At 39.1% G+C, this 20709-nt stretch overlaps 3 protein-coding genes across 5 annotated transcripts; 2 read left to right on the top strand and 1 right to left on the bottom strand.

Moving 5' to 3' along the window:
• The first annotated feature begins 1066 nt into the window (after nt 1–1066).
• Nucleotides 1067–8223, top strand: klhl21 (kelch-like family member 21). 2 transcript variants are annotated; one of them, XM_056733329.1, is made up of 5 exons: nt 1067–1224; nt 4429–5518; nt 6059–6464; nt 6604–6676; nt 6781–8223. In XM_056733329.1, exons 2-5 carry the CDS (start codon nt 4492–4494, stop codon nt 7102–7104), a joined length of 1830 nt encoding a protein of 609 aa, XP_056589307.1. In that variant the 5' UTR covers nt 1067–1224; nt 4429–4491; the 3' UTR covers nt 7105–8223. The 2 variants fall into 2 exon arrangements, with proteins under 2 accessions (XP_056589307.1, XP_056589306.1); XM_056733328.1 differs by lacking the exon at nt 1067–1224 and adding an exon at nt 1283–4307.
• zbtb48 (zinc finger and BTB domain containing 48) lies at nt 7954–12842 on the bottom strand. Of its 2 annotated transcripts, XM_056733325.1 has the most exons (12): nt 12810–12842; nt 12690–12719; nt 11638–12363; nt 11218–11534; nt 10944–11055; nt 10376–10468; nt 10184–10270; nt 9897–10051; nt 9573–9709; nt 9302–9466; nt 9011–9099; nt 7954–8921 (listed from the first exon to the last, which is right to left on the bottom strand). In XM_056733325.1, exons 2-12 carry the CDS (start codon nt 12690–12692, stop codon nt 8478–8480), a joined length of 2328 nt encoding a protein of 775 aa, XP_056589303.1. In that variant the 5' UTR covers nt 12693–12719; nt 12810–12842; the 3' UTR covers nt 7954–8477. The 2 variants fall into 2 exon arrangements, with proteins under 2 accessions (XP_056589303.1, XP_056589304.1); XM_056733326.1 differs by having other exon boundaries at nt 11218–11531; nt 12690–12838.
• Nucleotides 12843–13083: 241 nt separating this feature from the next.
• On the top strand, nt 13084–20219 carry nol9 (nucleolar protein 9). The gene is made up of 13 exons (XM_056733327.1): nt 13084–13459; nt 13826–14350; nt 14461–14683; nt 15029–15159; nt 15394–15538; nt 15649–15745; nt 15925–16022; nt 16956–17117; nt 17313–17565; nt 19064–19178; nt 19300–19474; nt 19573–19706; nt 19789–20219. Exons 2-13 carry the CDS (start codon nt 13862–13864, stop codon nt 19900–19902), a joined length of 2136 nt encoding a protein of 711 aa, XP_056589305.1. The 5' UTR covers nt 13084–13459; nt 13826–13861; the 3' UTR covers nt 19903–20219.
• Nucleotides 20220–20709: the final 490 nt, after the last annotated feature.

The following is a 20709-nucleotide window of genomic DNA, read 5'->3' as shown; positions in this document are numbered from 1 at the left end:
TAACATATAGCCTACAGCCGTTTTGGCAGAGATGTTAGGCTACATTGACTATTTATTCTAAAATCGAAAAACCCCGTTTTAAGAGCTACACCAATTACAGAGTTTCAGACTTAAAGTAACATAAAAGCAAAATATCTTCTCATGGCTAAATACATCAAAGTTACGGTCCAGTTTTTCTACTTCTCTCCTGAAACTTCTCTCTTGCGCTCAGAGCCATGGATAATCAATGAAAGCAGCAGCATGGGCATAAGCCAAAGTCTATTCTCCAACTAGAAATGTCAGCAATTTCTTTGCCAATAAATCCAATAATACACACACAGCCAATGGGAGGTTCAGGAGCATAACCACTACAAAACCAAGCAGTGATGTGAAGGAGCAATCGGCCCCAAATGAAAGAAAATATGCAATACAATCTTGGATATCACCATGATTACATAAAAAAAGCAACCCTGACTTCCAGGATTACAGTAGATTCTTCACTTTTTATATTTTATAATGTCTGTAGTTATATCAAGCATAAGTAATAATATGTTCCACACTTTATATTTTGTTTATCTTAAATGATCTGTTGTGTTAACCTGTTTTCCAAAGAAAATAAGTTATATAATAATAATAATATTTTTCAGGGTGGAGTTACATAGTTTACATAGTTTATACTTTGGTTAAAATTGTGTCTTGATCTGCACGTAGATAAAAAAAACATTAATGTGTGCAATTTGACATGAATCAAAAGCCCATGTCGTTTACCAGTCTTGCATTATAGGCTACATACACATATGTTATAATATAAATAATATTAGCTTTATTTATCTTTCTATAGTTGTTTATATAAAGATAGCACTATATTACAATTTTAAAAAGCGATCGAGTACAAACATTACTTCACCTCATATCATTATATGCAGTAATATACATACTGATATGATATTAACATACTACCAAAATTATTTAATTTAAGTCATTTTTTAGTAATTGATTTAGCTTTTGTTTTAAAGAAGTTTGCTAAAGTTTAACAGTTAGAGCGTCAAACTTGAGACCACGTCACAGTGTTTCTACTGTAGTAACCAATGAGGGTCTCTGATGATGCGGAATCATGGCGCTGACATGAGCTAAGACGAAAAAAACGGACGTTCAACCAAAGTTACATTAAAACACGGAAAAACATCCAAATCTCTCAAAGTATTCGAGACGTAAAGAAGCTGAAATACTCGACTGTTGGATTCGGTAAGTACAAAACGAGAGAAACAGTGTGTGAGTGAAGGTAGACGCGTGACGGGTCTGGTGTTGTTTTTCTCAGCCGAAGCAGACGCTTATTGCGTCGGAAACCGATTTCACTCCAGTTTCTATAGTGATCACGACGCGGTACTTTGCTAAAAGGCCTTATGATATTTTCATAGGTATAGAAAACGTTTCCGTTTTTGTGTGATGCGTCAAACTACGTTGATATATTGTCTGCAGGTTAAGAGTTGCAGTGGATGACATCAGGTCAAGTCCTAGAATAGATTGTTGAAGGTCTTCTGGTTGTTGGATGCCAAATATAAAGCTGGAATATTAAATATCCTTAACTCTTACATCCAACGTTTTAAATGTGATTAGCATTGCTTTGCATGTCATATTTTTTATTTTATATAGTGCTGTGGGTTTGATTTACTATCCAAGTTGTTCAAAAAACCTGTAGAGTCAAGAATCCAAGTTTAACATATGCATGATTAAAATGTTTTCCTGTTTAAACCTGTACATTACAAGTATCAAATTATATAGCTCATTTGCAATGTAACAGGGGTTTTAATACCTATAACAATAGGTTAACCCTAAAGTCTGGAGAAGGTTTTCACATAAGAAATGTGAGCGAGGTATAATTTAACTGCCTTATTAGGGTGAAGCAGATCATGAATGCAGAGGCCAAACCTGCTCAGCTCCACTGGGCCTAAGCTGTTGGAATGCAGAGAGTAGTGGCAGCTGTGTAATGATGGGCATTTTTCGCCAGGTGCAACATTATTCTGTAAGCCTCTTGTGAGGATTTTGGACTATGAAGGGTTTGTTAAGCACTCTTCTGTGTTTTCATATTTATTATTTATTCAAACGATTCATTGGATGCTATATTGAAGTTTTACAAAGAAAAGAAGAAAGTTTAAAATATAAACTTTCATCATGATTGGTTAGGAAACTATGGCAAAGTACTGTTATGTCTTTTAATTCACCTATGTCCTGTCAGAACACCAAGTTCAGATATTTAAATATGATTTATTCAAAGTACATTAAATGATCAACAAGTAACGGGACAAAAATGGAGTTAAATGAGTCTACTAATTTAAAGGTCCAATGTGTACGATTTTGGAGGATCTATTGATAGAAATGCAATATAATATATATAAATATCTTCAGTCTTCAGAGGTGTATGAAGCGTTATGTTTTTATTACCTTGGAAGGAGCTATTTCTATCTACAAAGTACATATACCGCAGGTCCCCTTACATGAAATTCGTCATGTTGTTTCTACAGTAGCCCTGAAGGGACAAACTGCTCCACAGAACACGTTTCTTAACAGGTTATTTCGTTTGGCAAAGAAGCGAAAACGTGACAACATCTTTTTTCTGTGTCAACCACCATAATGCTTTAAAAGTGAGTGGTTGAAATTCAAAACCTCTCTGCTAGATGCGGCTAAATTTCATACACTGGACCTTTAAATCTTTCCTTGTAAAGGCTAATTCACACCAAAAACAAAACAAAGACAGCTACAAAGTTTGAAAATCGTTCTAAGTTTAAAACAAAAACAGAATCCACAACTATACTTATCCTCTATATAGAGCAACAATGTTGATGAGATCACTTTCAGAGCAATTTTCCAGCTCATAAATGATAAATCACTGAAAGCCAATAGAAAGCACTTAAATACAAATGGCTCATCCCCTTAAAAATGAACTGTGCTAGTGTAAAATAAACAAATATTATCATCCGTTGTGGATCTCGATATAGTTATCGTTCTTGGTGGGAACGGGCCTTTAGTAAGCCAAGTTAATCTTCAAAAAATATTTTTACCACTGTCAAATATTTTTATAATTTTTTTTTAAGAACTCTCTAATAGATATGTCAACAAATGCTACATAACAGAGTGTGGTTTCCTGTCCGTATTCACGTCTCCTAACTATAGATCATGACACCTTATTGACATGACTTGACAGGAAGTCAGGAGATCATATTCTTTTCTTCACTCACATGTTAGAGACTATTGCTGGTCACTGTCAGTCTTTCTATTCTGGGGCAGACTGGTAAACAGACTACCAGTAAGCAGGTTGGCATTCAAGTTGCCTAATACCCTGCAGGTATGTGGAACAGAGGGGTTGCTTCATAAACCATGACCTATTTAGAGCTGGAGGACGAAATGTTTATTATTTATCCCGTAACTGCTGTTTAGCTTGGATAGATGGTAAAGTTGTTACAGTATGAAATCTAACTTCATTTTAAAATGGCTGTCAGTTACATTTTTGATACAAGGCAACGTGATGTACAGTATAGCTAAATTAGAATTGTAAAAACTCAGTCCCTTGAGAATCTATTATCTATACATGCACAAGGGAATGCATTAGCCATCAGCCCTTCTGCTATCCATAATGTAGGTCTGAAAACTGCAGAGAATCGGTTTTCAGAACAGGTCTGAAACCCTTTGGGGCCCCATTCTCTCTCTCTCTCGGTCTCTCTGTCTCGCTCTCTCCTCTCTTTTATTCTTTTTGATGAGCCAACCTTCATAAAACTTTCAGCTGCCTGCTGCATAGGTGGATCTATGCATTGAATGTCACCAGACTGTAGATGTTGATGCCTTCAAGGACATTTTGTTTGACAGCCTGGTTTGTTACCTGATACTAAACAGATAAAAATACAGTTTTATTTTAAACAAACTCCAGTCTATGTTGGCTCACCAATAATACTATCAACCAATAAAACCATTTCTTTCTTTATTGGTGATACTAAAAACATTGAAAAACAAAATCTCATCCATGATTACTGTTAAATGCTGTTTTGATGCAGTTCAAAACTCAAACCACATTTTATCTTTGAATAAACTGGACTTTAAATATACTATGGGGAAAGGGATGTTTCTGTGATCTGTCTGTATGATGCCCACCCCCAAGCCCGTGCAAATGGACACTGCTGGTGTATTTATAGAGCGGACTCAGCCACGCGCACTCTTTAGAGACTAACCGTTCCTCACATTCGTCATAACCGTATGATATTTCGTTCTAGAAGCTACGTCGTCCTTCTACCGTGCGTCTTTTCATAATTTTAAACACTTTTGAAAACGGAAGACAGGTAGGCTAAAAACTACTAGACCTATGTGAAAAGTATTAGATTTGTGTATTTTAAAGTCAAATTAAAAGTGTTCGTCTAACGAATACTAATACTAAAAAATATGCCTATTTTCTATTCAAAGATGAACCCAGTTTTCTGAGTGAAAGAACGTCAAAAGAAACACACTATACTTAAAGGAGCTGCTATGGAGAAGCCTGTTTTACAAACGCAGTCCTCTATGCTGCCTTTCTTTGACACGGCCCATGCTGTCAACTTGCTCCGCGGTATCCACGAGCTCCGCGCTGAGCGTAAGTTCTTCGACATCACATTGTGCGCTGAAGGAAAAGAGTTCCACTGCCATAGAACTGTGCTGGCCGCTGCCAGCACCTACTTTCGCGCTATGTTTGCAGGAACGCTACGAGAAAGCGCCATGGACCGTGTGGTACTGCACGAGGTGTCAGCTGAACTGTTGGGACTTCTTGTGGACTTTTGTTACACAGGCCGCGTCACTGTCACTCAAGACAACGTGGACCTTCTTCTCAAGACGGCGGATCTGTTTCAGTTCCCATCTGTTAAAGAGGCGTGCTGCGCTTTCCTGGAGCAGAGACTCGATGTTTCCAACTGCTTGGAGATCCAGGACTTTGCGGAAGCTTATGCCTGCCGTGGGCTTGCTACAAGCGCTCGCGGTTTCGTCCTGAAGAATATCGTGGAGCTGGCGAAGAGCATGGACTTTGAAAGGTTGTCGTGGAAGCGACTATTGGAGTTCGTATCAGACGACGGACTCTGCGTGGATAAGGAAGAAACTGGGTACCAGATAGCCGTCCGCTGGGTCAAAGCCGACCTGAAGCACCGCTTGCATTACTGGCCTGAGCTGCTGCAGCAGGTGCGACTCCCATTTGTGCGACGTTTCTACCTTCTGGCCCATGTGGAGAGCGATCCGCTGGTCTACCTGTCACCGGCCTGCTTGAGGTTGGTCAGCGAAGCACGTAGCTTTCAGTCGTACGAATATGACCGCCATGATAGGCCCAGCCATCGAACTCGCCCACGTCCCTCAACTGGCCTGGCGGAAATTTTAGTGGTGGTGGGAGGATGCGATCAGGACTGTGACGAGCTTGTTACTGTGGACTGTTACAACCCTCAGACTGGACAGTGGAGATACTTAGCAGAATTCCCAGACCATCTTGGAGGTGGCTACAGTATAGTGGCCTTGGGCAACGACATTTACGTAACAGGTTTGTACAGATACTTGACATTCATACGAAGGTAATACAAGAAAGCACTTATTCCAGAGTGCAGCTTTCCAAAGGATTGCTTACAACTTGATAGCCAATGTATAAATAAACCACAGTGTTTTAGCGCATGGTGATCATGGGACACAGTGTTCTGCCAGATCAACAGTGGTCAGGCATTCAGGTGCAAGGTTATTACAGTTTACTAAAACTATTGAAACATTTTTGTTCATTTCTGCCATCATTTATTCACCCTCTTCTTGTTCAAAGCTTGTTTATGACCCTTTGTTTTGTATCAATTTGATGGAAGTCAATGGGTTCCAGTGTTGTCTGGTGACTATTTTCTTTTGTGGTTATGCAGAAGAAAGAAAGTTATAAGGGTTTGGAATGACATGAGGGTGAGTAAATGATAGATTTTCATTTTTAGGTGAACTATCCCTGTTGGCAATAAACTGAAATAAGTTGAGACATCAAAACTGCCATAAACAGACAGATTTTCTTATTTGTCCATTTCTTCTGGAAACTTGCTATGTTTTGCACCAGGTGGCTCAGATGGATCACGTCTCTATGATTGTGTTTGGCGATACAACTCCAGCGTGAATGAGTGGACAGAGGTCTCCCCCATGTTGAAAGCCCGGGAATACCATAGCTCTTGTGTCCTAAAGGGTCAGCTGTATGTGGTTGCCACAGACAGCACAGAACGCTATGACCACACTCTTGACTGCTGGGAGGGTCTTCCACCCATGCTGCACCCTATGGATAACTGTTCTACCACGTCGTGCAGAGGACGGCTTTACGCCATCGGCTCATTAACCGGAGAGGACACAATGGCCATTCAGTGCTATGATGCTGAAAGTAACCGATGGTCACTGGTCAATAGTGGAGAGTTGCCTCCGTGGTCATTTGCCCCCAAAACGGTGACTTTAAACGGCTTGATCTACTTCATAAGGTGAGAAAGATTTAAAATGCTTTTTAGTAATAAAGGAAAACTTTTTATGACAGTTTACTTCACACACTGGTAAAACACATTAAACCAAGTTACAAAGGAAAAAAAGTTAATTTAATTGTTTCTTACGATTATGTTTCAGGGATGATTCGACTGAGGTTGACATCTACAACCCACAGAACAATGAATGGGACAAGATTAATCCCATGACGCAAGTATGTCAAATTTACTTCTAATTCTCAATACATATTTTGTACATTATGCATACACAGATGTGTAAAGACCATATTTGACTTAAATGTGTACATCATCTCCACAGGTTCATGTCGGAGGCAGCGTGGCAGCTCTCGGCGGTCGACTCTACGTGTCCGGCGGCTATGACAGCACCTTCGAGCTCTCCGATGTGGTTGAGGTCTACGATCCCAGTTCTCGATCTTGGACACCCGCCGGCCACCTTCCCCAGCCTACTTTCTGGCAGGGAAGTGTTAGCATTTTTCGACAGTTTATGCCCCTTGTCCCAAGTACCTTCGAACCTATTGACATGCCTGAAGCCAATGCCATAAACCTCCACAGACACCACCGCATCAACCAAAACAACAATGTCAATCAGAACCTCAACCAAGACATCAATCCAGTCCACTGAGAGCTTTTCAGATCGTGGCAATAAAGGTTTCTCAAACGTTGCAGAGGGCTATAACGTGACATCGCCACTAGGTGTTTTTTGCACTTTATGACTTTGATATTTATATTCACCTCATGTGGGCAGTAAATGAAAGTGGTGAATAGACAATCAATGTTTGGATTACTTTACCCAGTAATCTAATATTACTACAGCTTTAAATGTTGCATGCAACTCTAATGCTGGCTGTGTTTACCTTGAAGAGAGACTTAATTGAAGTATAATGGTGCCTGTATTTGGCAAATATTAAGCAATCCATATCTTGGAAAGTGTATGGGGAGTTCCACTCATATCATTTCTTTATTATTTGACCATATTATTCAGCATGGGCATTTGTGTTTTTCAAGTTAAAATAAGTACACATCCCTAACAATAATAGCAAAGTAAATTAAACTTGCTCATATCGACAAATATCATGCCTAAGCATTCCAAAAAGTTAATGTGAAAAACAGATTCATTTTTATATAAACAGAGAAGATTCTGTAATGAAATGAAAATTTGGGAGAGTCACAAACTGTCCAAAAACTGCATGACGGTTGACAGACAAACATAGAGAAATGAACAACTGGGCTCCAGCATAATATGATACAGTGTGTGTACTATATTATGTTTATGTGTCCGATAATCTAGAATGCATGACGTGGTCATTTTTTTGTGATTTTGTGTCATACCCTCTCTTATGCTCTTGTGTTTTGATAGTAAATTAAGTTTATTACTCTAGTCTTTGTTTATTTAAGGGAAGGTATGATACCATTTGTAAGGAACACCTTGTGTTGATTAAGCTGTTTGAAATAATGAAGACAACATGAAGAATAGCTGAAGGTATTTTATGTCAAAAAATTCTATTAGGATGCTGCACTAATAACTGGAAATAGTAATTCAGTATCTTTATTCTTGAGTAAACGTGTGTATTTTATAATATCACTACCTATGAAACGGATTAACACTTTAAAGCGGTACGTAACATTTATTTTATTTTTCTTACAGAGTGTTTCGATGGTTTTGTTGCCAAATCATTTGTACAACACTGACTTGGCATTTTGATTTGTGTAATAAAGTTTGTACGTGTGATTAACAAATACATGGCAGGCAGCACTTTTACTGTGTCTTCACATTTGCAATAAGGGTTTGATTCAACTCAAGCCCTCACACAGGGCTTAGCAACTTTAATATAGATATCTTTACCTTAATTAATGAAAATAAATATCAAAACCATTTCTTACTGTTTTGCAAGTAATGAGAAAGCTCTTTTGAATGACGCCACTGTCTTGAACTCAAATGTTCATACTCCAACATCAACACATCCATCTGTTCACGAGTCAATAAGTCTCATCCAGTTAGACCTTCCCATCAGTCCCAGTGCTTGACAACTCAACAACCACACTTGATTGAAGGATGGGACATGCATCGCTCACCAACAGTGTCTGTTCCATCACATCTGCCACCGTGAACCCACCTTGCTCAACTCCACCACCAGTCGTGGCACTCACGCTAAATCCAGTCTGCTCACCATTAACTGTCTCCTCAGTCATTGAATAAGAGGCCTGTTCTCCTTCTGTTCCTCCAGCAGAGGCTGAGACCACCTGCTCCAGCACAACAGCTTCTGTCTGGGTCACAAGGTTAACTAGATCCCCTGGCTCAACCTGACCATCTGCCTGGCTGGAAGGACTCGAAGAAGCACCTGCCTTCTCATCCTCCACCACCAAGTTGCGCAGCCGTCTCTGTCTGGGGTTGTAGTTCTCCACGCGGGTGTGGATCTGGGAGTGTCGGCGAAGATGGGCCTGTTTAAGGGAGAATGATAGTACAAACAAAATACTAAGACCCAAGACGTGAGGACAAACATGGATCACACTAGGAATGTATTATTTACCTGTCTGGTGAACTTGTAACCACATTCCCTGCACTCATATTTTCTCACACCTTTGTGGCGTCTGACATGCACACGAAGCTGCTCAATGGCTGATGGGACATAATTAGATCGCATTGACTTTCACCATGTGACACAAACCCCTGAGACATTACTCAAAAAATCTTCTTGTGTTCAATAATAGAAAGAAAAATTATTGATCTCATTTCTTAAACAAATGAAATGAAAGCTTGCAGAAACAATTAAGAAAGTGGCAAATTTAAAAAGCTTTTAGTTTTTGTTCACGTCACTCACCTTTAAATGTTTTGTTGCATATGTTGCAGTAATGTGGCCGGCCCTCTTGGTGTTTGCTGGCTATGTGGCGTACCAGAGGGCCTTTCTCAGTAAAGCGCTGCTCACAGAACTCACAGCTAAACGGCCGCTCTCCGGTGTGTGTGCGGTTGTGCTTGTCAAGACTGGCTGCTCACACAAATATCAATCGTTTGGTTTTAATAATAGGTAAAAAAAAAGCCATTATGTATTGCATAAATTCAGCTTAAAAAAACAAAAAAAGTCCCCAAGTGACCTTGTGTGCGAAATGTCTTTCCACAGAGGTGGCACTGGAAAGGCTTCTCTCCGGTGTGTGTCCGAAGGTGCATGTTGAGATTGGCTTTCTGAGTAAAAGCATGATTGCAAAACTCACAAACAAAGGGACGCTCCTTTCTGAAAAGAAAACAGAACAAACGCATGATTCAAAGATCACACAAAATAAAATCATCAACATCTTTTCTGTTCCTTTACATCATGTATTGTCTGTTCACTCTACAAGTAACAAATAAACTGTAGATGAATCATGTTTTAGTCATATGCATCTTAGGCTTATTACTAGTGATATCATTCTAATGTTTACCTGTGAATGGCTTTTATGTGCATCTGCAGGCCGTTGCGGCTGGAGGCCCGGTGGCCGCACTCCTCACACACAAACAGTTTCTCACCGCGATGTTTGGCTGCATCGTGCAAACGCAACTCGGTGCGGGATAGAAAACACTTGGTACACAATGAACACTAGACGAGACACAATAGATGATACATCAATGAACGTTATTTATTATTTTACGCTTTCTAGGATATTGTAATAATATGATTTCCCTTACTCAGTCCAAGACCAAGTTGGCCTTAAAACCATGAGTCACTTACTGCATGTGGCTTAGGAGCTCCGTGAACTTTAATCATGTGGCTTCTGAGGTCTTTCTTCTGCATAAACTGCTCAGAGCATGACGTGCACTAATATTGGGGTAAAATCAGCACAATTTGTAGCGACAGCCAGGCCATTGATGGAAAGTGTAGTTGACAAAAGGTTGCATCTTACTTCCACACTGGAAGACGTACCTTATTGGGCATCTCTCCGGTGTGTGTGACTGTGTGGAGGCGAAGCTCTTGTCGCTTCGTAAAGGTCATGGTACATTTGGAACATGAAAACACCTGGCAAGAAACAAAACGTCTATAATAGGTTGTTACATCAATGCATTTATAATTTTAAAGTGTTTCATCACCACACAAAACCCATATTTAGGTTATTTCCTTTGTAATTAAATTACTAGTCATACGTTTCAAGACATTTTTTTTTCTCATATTTATTCAAATGTATTGATGTAAAGTTTCCTTGCATCTAGTATGCAGTACATGACAAACAAATGCCCCCCAATTTTTTTTTTTAAAGATAATGTATACTCCTAGGGTCGGTTTACCGGACAGGGATTAAATAAAACCAGGACCATGACTTAGTTAATTAGGACATTTTAAATCGTTTTTTGAACATGCCTTACAAAAAACATAACGTTTGTGCATTTTAAACTAAAACAATGACACTTATGTACTTTAACTTGAGATATAGTGGCAGCTGTTTTTAATTTATACACCCATAGTGTAATTTAAAATCGGTCCCTTGATAACTCACCACCTCTGTTCTCTTAAGACAGTTCCTTGCTTCGTGCTCTAGCAAGTTTTCCTTCCTGTAATAGCTCTTTCCACATTTAGCACATTTAAAGGGCTTTTCACCAGTATGTCTCCTGTAAAACCAAAAAGGCAGAAAACAAGATGGTCAGTTGATCAAGCCAAGGTTTGATTCTCAGGGAACACAAGGTTTTATGCATTTTTAATGCACTGTCTAAAGATATATAGAACATTTAACAATCTGGTCCATTACTACTTTACCAAACAAGCAAACACACCTGTTGTGTACTTTTAAGTAGTACTTGCTAAGGAATGTTTTGTGGCATGTAGGACATTCGACAGAGCCTTTCTTGGAGGCTTTTGATGCTTCTTCTCCATTCTCTTTAATGGTATTTTTCCGTTTCCGCTTTCTCCGTGGAGTCTTTGGGGTTGGGCTAGGTGAGTCATGAGGCACATACTCCTCATCAGTACCCTCATTGAGAACATCCATGCCGTCGTCTCGGTCATTGTCATCCTCATTTTCATCTTCATTGACATTATGATCATAATCATCATGATCATCATCATTTTGATTCTCAGCAGATCCATCAACCTGCTTGTATTGATATAATTCACATCACGACACGTAATTACAAATTAAATTGCATAAAATGACTTTAGCTTAAGAAATGATTCTTGAAAAAAGGAGTACAGAGTACCTCAGTCTCATTCTCACTCGAGTCAGAAGGTTTGAGGTGATCTTCCTCTGTATTCTCTATAGATGACGTTTGTGTCCTTTCTGGTACTTGTCTAGTGACAGCACACATGAGGTTATCACTTGTTAGTCGTCTGGGCCCTTTCACTCGCCTTCCAGAACGTGTGGTAGTACTGGACGTTGAGACAGGGGGATCTTCATCACTAGCTGTGACCTCCACAGCTAAACTGCTTTCATCTGGTGTTTCTTTCACTATATGCCAAGATCTAGTCTTCTCTTTTATTGTTGGATCATGCTCAGAGTCTGCAGATGGCAGTGGAAAATGTTGACTGACTTTCACATCTTCACTGAACACAGAAAGTTGTAGTGGTTCTTTCAATCTCTGAAATGGTATCAGAGAGTCTGGCACTGATAGTCCACTAGCCGCATTTTGAACCTTCTCTATATTACTACCGTCCAAGTGGAGCTCCCCAGTGTAAAAAAAATCAATCAGTAGCTCCAGCCCATCATCAGGGCATTCCAATGGGAGGCTGAACTGTAAACATGGGGTGTCTGAATTGGGATCTTGGAACAGGTTACTGAAGCAGGCAAGAACATTGCGATGTGCCAGGTGCACCTGCCCACTCGCTGTGCTCAGCATGGCATCACAAAACTGGCCAAAACCCCGCTGTTGGTTGAGCAAGGACAGCACCCATTGAGCATGAGAGATCCCTTGAGTTTGATTCTCCATCTAGACAAGGAGACACCAATCTAGTCAAATCAATCATTGCAGATAAGGCATAAATGTTGACAAATGTTAGAATTGTAGTATTAAATTATTTCAGTTCTCAAAAATATATAGTGATTTTATTGCAATATTGCAATTATTGTAGCGTAGTTCATTATTTAAAATGAACAAATATGCACATTTTCGTATATTTAAGTTCACATACGTTTTCCTGTACACTGTTATTGACTCATGGAGGCGATTGTGTTAACTAAACGTTAACTACGATGTCCGCATTTTAATGACGCTCCCTAAACTACTAGCGGCATAATCAGGTGAGTTTTACTTACCATTCTCGTAAAATTAGACCATTGTTTCCCCTGAAAGCAAATACAGAAGATTTACATTTATATGTCATTTATTTCAATCACCAAGTTATATATTTTGTTTCATAGAATCCGTAAATTAACCTAAACAACAAGGAGCCATGTTGAATCATACACGGGAAGTGACGTTGTAGTTGGCCAAGCAACATATTGCGTTGGAATTATTTTGGGAATTTTGAAGGTATCGAATAGTTTATTCCTGTAATCATGCTACACAAGACGTTTACGTGTTTAAGTGTAATTGCATTTTTAAAGTTGTTGTAGAAACAGTATATACGTTCTATCCACGAGACAGAATAAATTAAAACTATATTCGAACTCCGGGAACTTTTTTTGTCCATCACATGGCAACGTCTCTGACTGTGAGCGCTGTTCGAAATGCTTGTTAGCCCGCACGTCGTATCGTTAACATGTTTTTCGGCTCCATCTCTAATGTATTTATGCTTTCAATCGCATTCTTCCATAAATCAAACACTGCTGATGCGGTCGTAAATAAGACCAAAGAGGGAATATAAGCGGGAGCAGCTTTACTTGTCAAGTGGAGTGGAACCACAGCAGCATCGTGCAGTGTTATTTTACTGCTCACATGGAGTTACTGCCAATCTTTTAGAAATACAGACAGCAGTCATATTTACAGTATATTTTCATAAACGTGTGTCACGTTTCTGCTCTGACTGACATCTATTTGCATAGGAGCGTTTAAAACACGTGTTGCTGCTTCTCATATTAAACGGGTAAGCAAACGGTATGGATTGAGTAACGAAAGTCCTTAATTTCTTGAATTAAAGTGTATTTTAGTTAAGTTATTTGTGTAATAAAGCTGTAATGAGCTTTAATCAACTCATACTTATCAACCAAGCTACTAGAAAGTAATCACCCGTATGGTAGTTTACCTGGCACACTTTTTCCAGTATTAAACATAGAAAGTTTGTCAACTTGCTTATTGTTCCCCCCACTAAATTAAATCTATTTAATTTCTCAAAGTAGAAAACTATTCAAAGAGAATATTAATGTCTAGAAGCAGTGAAAGCATTTATTTTATAGCACGCTTTTATTGCCTACGTTATGCAGATGCTGACATTTTTACTCTTTATTTACAGGTGCTCTGGGTTTGTTGTTTCATTCTTGTTCATTGGATGACAATGAAAGTAAATAAGTTTTCATCTCACGCGAAACATAAGCAGCAAAACACCAGCGCACACCAAAGACTGACTAACAGGCATAAAAAATGTAAGCTAAAGAAAATAAGTCATCTTAATGCATGTCCCGGGTCTGCTCAGCTGGAGCAACACTTCACCAAAAAGGAGAAGCCTCGATTAAAACGGCTCAAGAAGTCGTATGCAAAGCCAGTGACTGTGAACCCAGAAAACAGTTTTTCTGAGGAGGAAAAGGCCGCTTCAGGAGGTTTTACTCATGTGCAGGCAAACGGAGACACAGAACTTGAAGGTAGCAGCAATTCAGTGGACTCTCAGGAATGGAACGAATATGCCAACAGTGTTCTTCAGAACGGCACCGAAAGTTTCACTTCACCGGACATGGATCAGGATGACAAAGATGGACTTCAGTACCATGCCCAGCTTGACCATACGCAGAACCGGGCTGTATTGGTCATGCAACAAGATCAGGTATGTGATTTATAGTTTTCAATAAATGAAAACTTGAGTGCAATGCGGACATTGTTAAAGGCTGTTTATGTTAGTTTAAGCAAGTTTGTCCGACGTTTATGTCTGCGCAGACCCTGTGTTTCCGTGGGAAGTGCCTGCTTACTTGCCTTTATGGTCATGTAGAGGTGCTGGGCTTCACCATAGAAGAGGGCCAACAACCTTACCAGCTTTTCTCTCCGCCATCACACTGCCCGCTCACCATCAGAGCCTTGGGAAACAACTCCTCATCCAACAAGAACAAGAAGGAGGGACGACTGGAAGCGAAAGCCATTGTTCGCAAATACCTCTCCTTAGGTATTATTATATGAGCTTGACCTTCCAAATGTTCTCATATGACCTATTAAAGGGATCGTTCACCTAAATTGTTGTAATGGTTGCTCACCCTTGTGCGTTGAAAAACATGTGTTTTCTTCTGTGTTATGTAAAACTTTTTTTTATAAAAATTGTATTGGTGTGCTGTCAAGAACACACGATAAAAGGAATTCTACTTAAACTAAGGATAATGAAGTTAAATGAAAGTTTCACCTTTAGAAAGTATAAAAAGAAAGATTTTGTATTTAGATTATAGCCGCACTCATTAAGTTCCTTTTTGTCAATTTCTTATGTTTGATTGTTTTATTTGTGCACTTTGATGTCCAGAGCCATGTAAAAGGCTTATCAATGAGGTGGACTCGAACTCCTGTGTGATGCTTTTGGAACCTCTGGACACGCCCCTTACGCGCTTACTCACCAGCTTCACTGAACTCAAAGAGATCTTTGGCTTAAACTCGGTGAGTGTGGGACATTTTACATTTATTCAAGAGACGAAAACTACTTGCTGAATTTGTTAAGAAAACTAAAGGCAAACCATGCGTCGATTGACATTCTGAAGACTTTGGCTCTGGTGCTTTAAATGTACTAGTTTAGTCTGTCTCATCAACAATGATGTCAAGGCACTTACAAAACTGGAATTCTGTGGTACCCAAATCATTTTTGGATTTATGGTGATATTTTATGTCTTGCAGTTGGAACTGAGGTCTCAGGCTGCGATCCATAACCCTGCTCTGTCTGCGGTGGGTGTAAAAGCACTACGTCAACCTTATGCACAAGGTCTTGTGATGTCACAAACCTATAAAGAGGCCCTAGACAGTTTGCTCAGTGCCTGGGCAGGTACAACATGTTAATATTTCTTCTATTTCAAGTATTTTTGAAAAGTGAATATATGGATTATTATTTAATATTTGTGAACTATTGTTGTCTGTGCTCTATTTCTTGCATAGGAGAATTTGACCGCTGTCCCATAATTCTTGTGTGTGGGGCGAAAAACTGTGGCAAGTCCACCTTCAATCGGCATCTCATTAACAGCCTTCTAAACCAGTGAGTGCATCTGGTTTATTTGTTCAGTATAGTAATAAGATGATGAATTGAGAGTAAATACCATTTTATCCTATAATGTTGGGCTGATAGCACGATCCTTAGAAAAAGTGCTCATGTATATTGATTTTGTGTGAATAGTTCTCGTTTTTTCTATTATGTGTGATTGTGTGTGTGTGCAGAACTGCCAGTGTTGAGTATCTGGAATGTGATTTAGGCCAGACTGAGTTTACCCCTGCCGGATGCCTCTCCTTAAACACCATTACAGAACCACTGCTGGGTATTTGTCATACTTCATATCTTTTTTGGTCACATAAAGAACACTTTCACATTAAAGATCAGGTTTCCCACGATCCCATTTTCAACCTTTAGTTAGTGTGTAATGTTGCTGTTGGAGCATAAATAATACCTGCAAAATGATAAAATGACCTAAACTGTTTTGTGTAATACACTGATATTGTGTGTGTGTGTGGTTACCTCTGTCTAAAACACTTCGATGGAACATCCTCTTAAGTGCTGCTTGCAGTCTCCTTGTCAATCTGCTTGTTTTATTATCCAACTCTGTTATTAGTTATAACCTGTCTGATGCCGGTCCGGTGTCATTTCCTTCTCCAAAAAAAACGCGATCTCTAACAAAGATTGATGTTTGCGTATGCACTAGCAGACCTCAGTTACACTTCGATCAATCTGCATGATCTTAACTGATGAAGTGAAGTTGACCCTTGTTACTGTTTAATGCTAAAAGCCAAAGCTTATGAATTCACGTCCACTGAGAGGAGGCAGACCAATCACGACAACTTGAGGAGCGGAACTCGCTAATATGGTATGGGTAGGACATCTTCACACACACTCTCTAAGCAGGGAACCAATCACAACAGACCTGGTAAGCTTTACCAATCAGATCCTTTCGGAGGGCGGGACTTTGAAGAAACTGGGAGAAATCCAGTCGTTTTGTGAGAAGAGAGACAGCGGTGGAGGATAGACTTGAAATATATTCAATATAAACATTTTTTTTTTTTAAGGGGAAACAAACATCCATTGTTAAACAACCCAAACACAATCAAAGCTTCAAAAACAGGGGAAAAAACGGGGCCTTTAATACCACAAATTCGGATTCTGTTAAACAAACAAAACTTTGTGCTTCTGAAATGTAAGAATGTTCATTGTACATATTACAACAAGTTGACATGTTTGTGATTATGGGTTTCTTTAGGGCCTCCATTCACACACTTGCAGGATCCAGATCACATGGTGTACTACGGTCAGACAGAATGTCAGACTGACATAGATCGCTACCTGGAGTCCCTCAAATATCTGTGGCGTCACTGCAGTGGAGAAAGTCCTGTCGTTATTAACACTATGGGCTGGATCAAGGGTCAGTCATGAAAAGAAATCTTGACATGGGATTATAGTTGGAATTAAATTAAGTAGATGGAAAGTTTTAATGAATACTTAAACATGGCTGTTAATCAAAAATTATTTAATTAAATATATGACAATCAAAATTATTGTTTAAATTTTTTTATTTGTCAAGTTTAATTCATGAAGTCTGTCTTTCTTTTTCTCACAGGCCATGGCCTTCATATTCTGATTGACCTTATTCGCCTTTTTTCCGTTACGCATGTCGTTCAGCTGACTTACAAAGACATGCCACAGTGTCAACTTTTTACCCCAGACTTCCTTAAAACTACCCACGGCTGGCAGACGCATCCTCCAACACCATCCAGCTTGACCGAAGCTCCAGCAAGTCACCTCGCTCTTCGATCTTATGTGTTTCTCAACATCATTTCGGAATTCGAAGGCGCAGGGAAATCTGGAGAATTGTAAGCTTTCTGGCTGCACCTTTTGATCTTAGTGCATTGAAGATATAAAACATTGGATGACTAGTAATTTCCTTCTTATAGATTCTTATAAAACAAAAATATTACTTATCGGACCAAAGACACGTAAACAGAATATTTCGGATAATAACCTGCAAATTGAAGATTGCACTGTTACTCCAACAAATACTGTTTACTCATTCGCCGCCAACCTCTTTAAAAAAAAAGTTGCCAGTCTATACCAGCGTTTTTTAACATTTTCACCCAAATTTAATGGCTCACAGTACATTTTCTGTGAAGAATATATGGACAAACAATATGTCAAATGAGAGAACAGAGTCTCAGCTTTTAAACAAAAGAAACCATATTCTTCCATCTTCATTTTTTCGTTTTTTATCACTCTGTAGATGTGGGTAGGTTTCTTCAAAAATGCATCATTTTGATTAAAAAGCTGAGATAATTAAAGTTTTTTTTTGTCAAAGATTCCACCCAGCCGTAAAAACTCTTCTTTGGCGGGGAAGCGTTTTTTTTTAAATGCCGAGATAACTCGTCAATGGCGCTGAAAGAGTTAAAGACTTATCATTTGAAAATCACATCCATGTCTTCCACCTTAGAAATGTTGCAAAATTACGAAATATTGTATAATAAATATTGTGTTGCTGACCCAGAGAAGCTTATTCGTGCATTTGTGACCTCAAGACTTTACTACTGTAATGCTCTACTTAGTGGTCATCCTGCATCATCAATAAACAAACTAAAGTTAGTTCAGAACGCAGCTGCCAGAGCTCTAACCAGGTCAAGAAAATACGATCACGTAACTCCAATGTTATCATCCCTTTACTAGCTAACCTTAAGTATCGTATTGACTTAAAAGTTCTTTCAATTACTTGTAAACCCTTTAATGGTTTAGCCCCTACCTACATAACAGAGCTTCTATCACATTACAACCCATCATGCTCTCTACGATTTCGAAACGGCAGACTTTTGATAACATCTAGAATGACTAAATGCACCAAAGGGGCAGAGCTTTCTCATACGTAGCACATAAACTCTGGAATAACCTTCCCGTTACTATTCGAGGGTCAGACACACTAGCCAAATTTAAATCTAGATTAAAGACATCTTTTCAGCCAGGCCTTCACTTAATCCATAAAATGCAAAATAAACCACTGGGAGACTGCGTTTATTAGATATTATTTACAAGCATAATCTTGTTTGTTCTATAAACACCATGTACTCTGCTGTGTTTTACTTTTTTTGTTTTTATTATTTTCTCCTGTAAAGCTGCCTTGGAACATTGCACATTGTGAAAAGCGCTATATAAATATAATTGAATTGAATTGAAGCTTACAAGTACCTGCGATCAATTATTATTGTTGGATGACAGCTAATATACAGTAAATCTGTCAAGAGTTTTTAATTTCAGTGTATTGTTTCCAACAGTGTGTAAAACCAAAGTGCACCCTTATTAAAAGTCTCTCTCATTCTGCATTCTTCACAGGCGATTTCAGCGCAGCAATGTGTTGCGAGACCTGGCACTGCTTGCCTACTTCAGTAAAATGCAGTCCCCTGAGCCAGGCCCCATGCGCCCGCTTCACTGTTTCATACCTTACCAGGTAACCACAACTGTTTAGGTCTTGCCTGTGTCTCATCAGCAAAGTAGAATTTTGTGTGCGATTTCATTTTGTATTTTTTTGAACACTTCTGTTTGATGTGAATATGTGCTCCGTCCTACAGGTCCCACACTCTTCAGTGGCTATAGGGATGGTGCACGGTGAGGTTTCACCCAATCACATTCTCTATACAGTCAATGCCAGTCTTGTTGGATTGTGCTGTCTTAGTGAAAAGGTTGCAGGCACTGGAGGTCCTGTTGTGCTTTCCCAAACTCCCATCTGTCGGTGTGTGGGCCTAGGTGGGAACCAACATGATTTGGGAAGGGTCATCGAAATTCATTGGGGAAAAAGATATAAATGCGAGTTGTAAGTTGACTTTGTTTTTGTTGTTTTAAAGGTGTTATTAGAGGGGTGGACATGGCACGAGGTCTGTACTTCCTGGTTACACCCGTGTCTCCCTCTGTTCTGAAGCATGTGAACTGTCTTCTGGTGGGACAGATCACACTACCCATAGAGCAGCTTACCATGCAGGTATGAATAAACGTTTTTGGTCTTTATTTATGATTTAACTAGCTACTGTAATAGTATTAAAACTTTTTTCCTTCTCTTCCAGTATGGAGCTGAATCTGAATTACCATACGTCACCTCAGACTACAGCTTTGAAGTAACGGGAGCAGGAAAAATTCACATTCACAAAGGACTGTTAAGGCGTTGTTTTATAAAGTAAAATTGTTAAGCTCCATATAGACTCTACTTTCTGTGAATGCCACTTATATTTTTGTGTTGTTTTATACGCTAAATACAAAGGTAAGATTTTTCTGTGTATGTACAAATCAACACATGTATCTTGGCTTCTGGAACGTATTCTTTGGGAAGTGTATGAGGGCATTGGTTATTGGTTTCTTGAATGGTTCCTGTTTAAGCATAACTCTGCCTATTGTCTTGGTTTGCTGTATTGATACAGTACTTCTGTTTTCCCCAAGTCACATTACCAAACCTGGATAATGCAAAATGTTAAATATTAAAAGTGGGATTCGTTTTTGACATTTTTGTCCCCTTCATGCGCATCAACTGTAAATGGCTTTGTTAAGGTTTTGAGACTTAATATTGAGGAAATAAACTGCTGTAGTTTAATCCCAGATAGCACAATCCATCTGGTTTACGTCTATTTGACGTCTGCATTTACATCTGCAATACATAGTTTGCTCATCTGCAATACGTCTCGAAGACTTCTGAACGTCTGTAATGCGTCTGCTAAAGATCTGGAGATCTGCTGCGTAAACACATCTACTAAATATCTTAGAAAGAGCAGCTTTACATCCATTCTAAATCATATTCATGATATTCATATCATACACATCTTACAGACATCTTCTCGAGGTCAATATGACGTCTGACAGCAGACATCTCCCAGACGTATTGCAGATGAGCAAACTATGTATTGTAGATGTCTTGCAGATGTAAATGCAGACGTTAAATAGACGTAAGCCAGGTGTATTTGTGCTATCAGGGATGTAATCTATTTACCTCATCA

Source organism: Triplophysa dalaica, chromosome 20 (assembly GCF_015846415.1).
Source record: "Triplophysa dalaica isolate WHDGS20190420 chromosome 20, ASM1584641v1, whole genome shotgun sequence".
Taxonomy (NCBI): domain Eukaryota; kingdom Metazoa; phylum Chordata; class Actinopteri; order Cypriniformes; family Nemacheilidae; genus Triplophysa; species Triplophysa dalaica.
The sequence above is the reverse complement of the archived record's forward strand: the minus strand, read 5'-3'. Positions and strand labels throughout refer to the sequence as shown.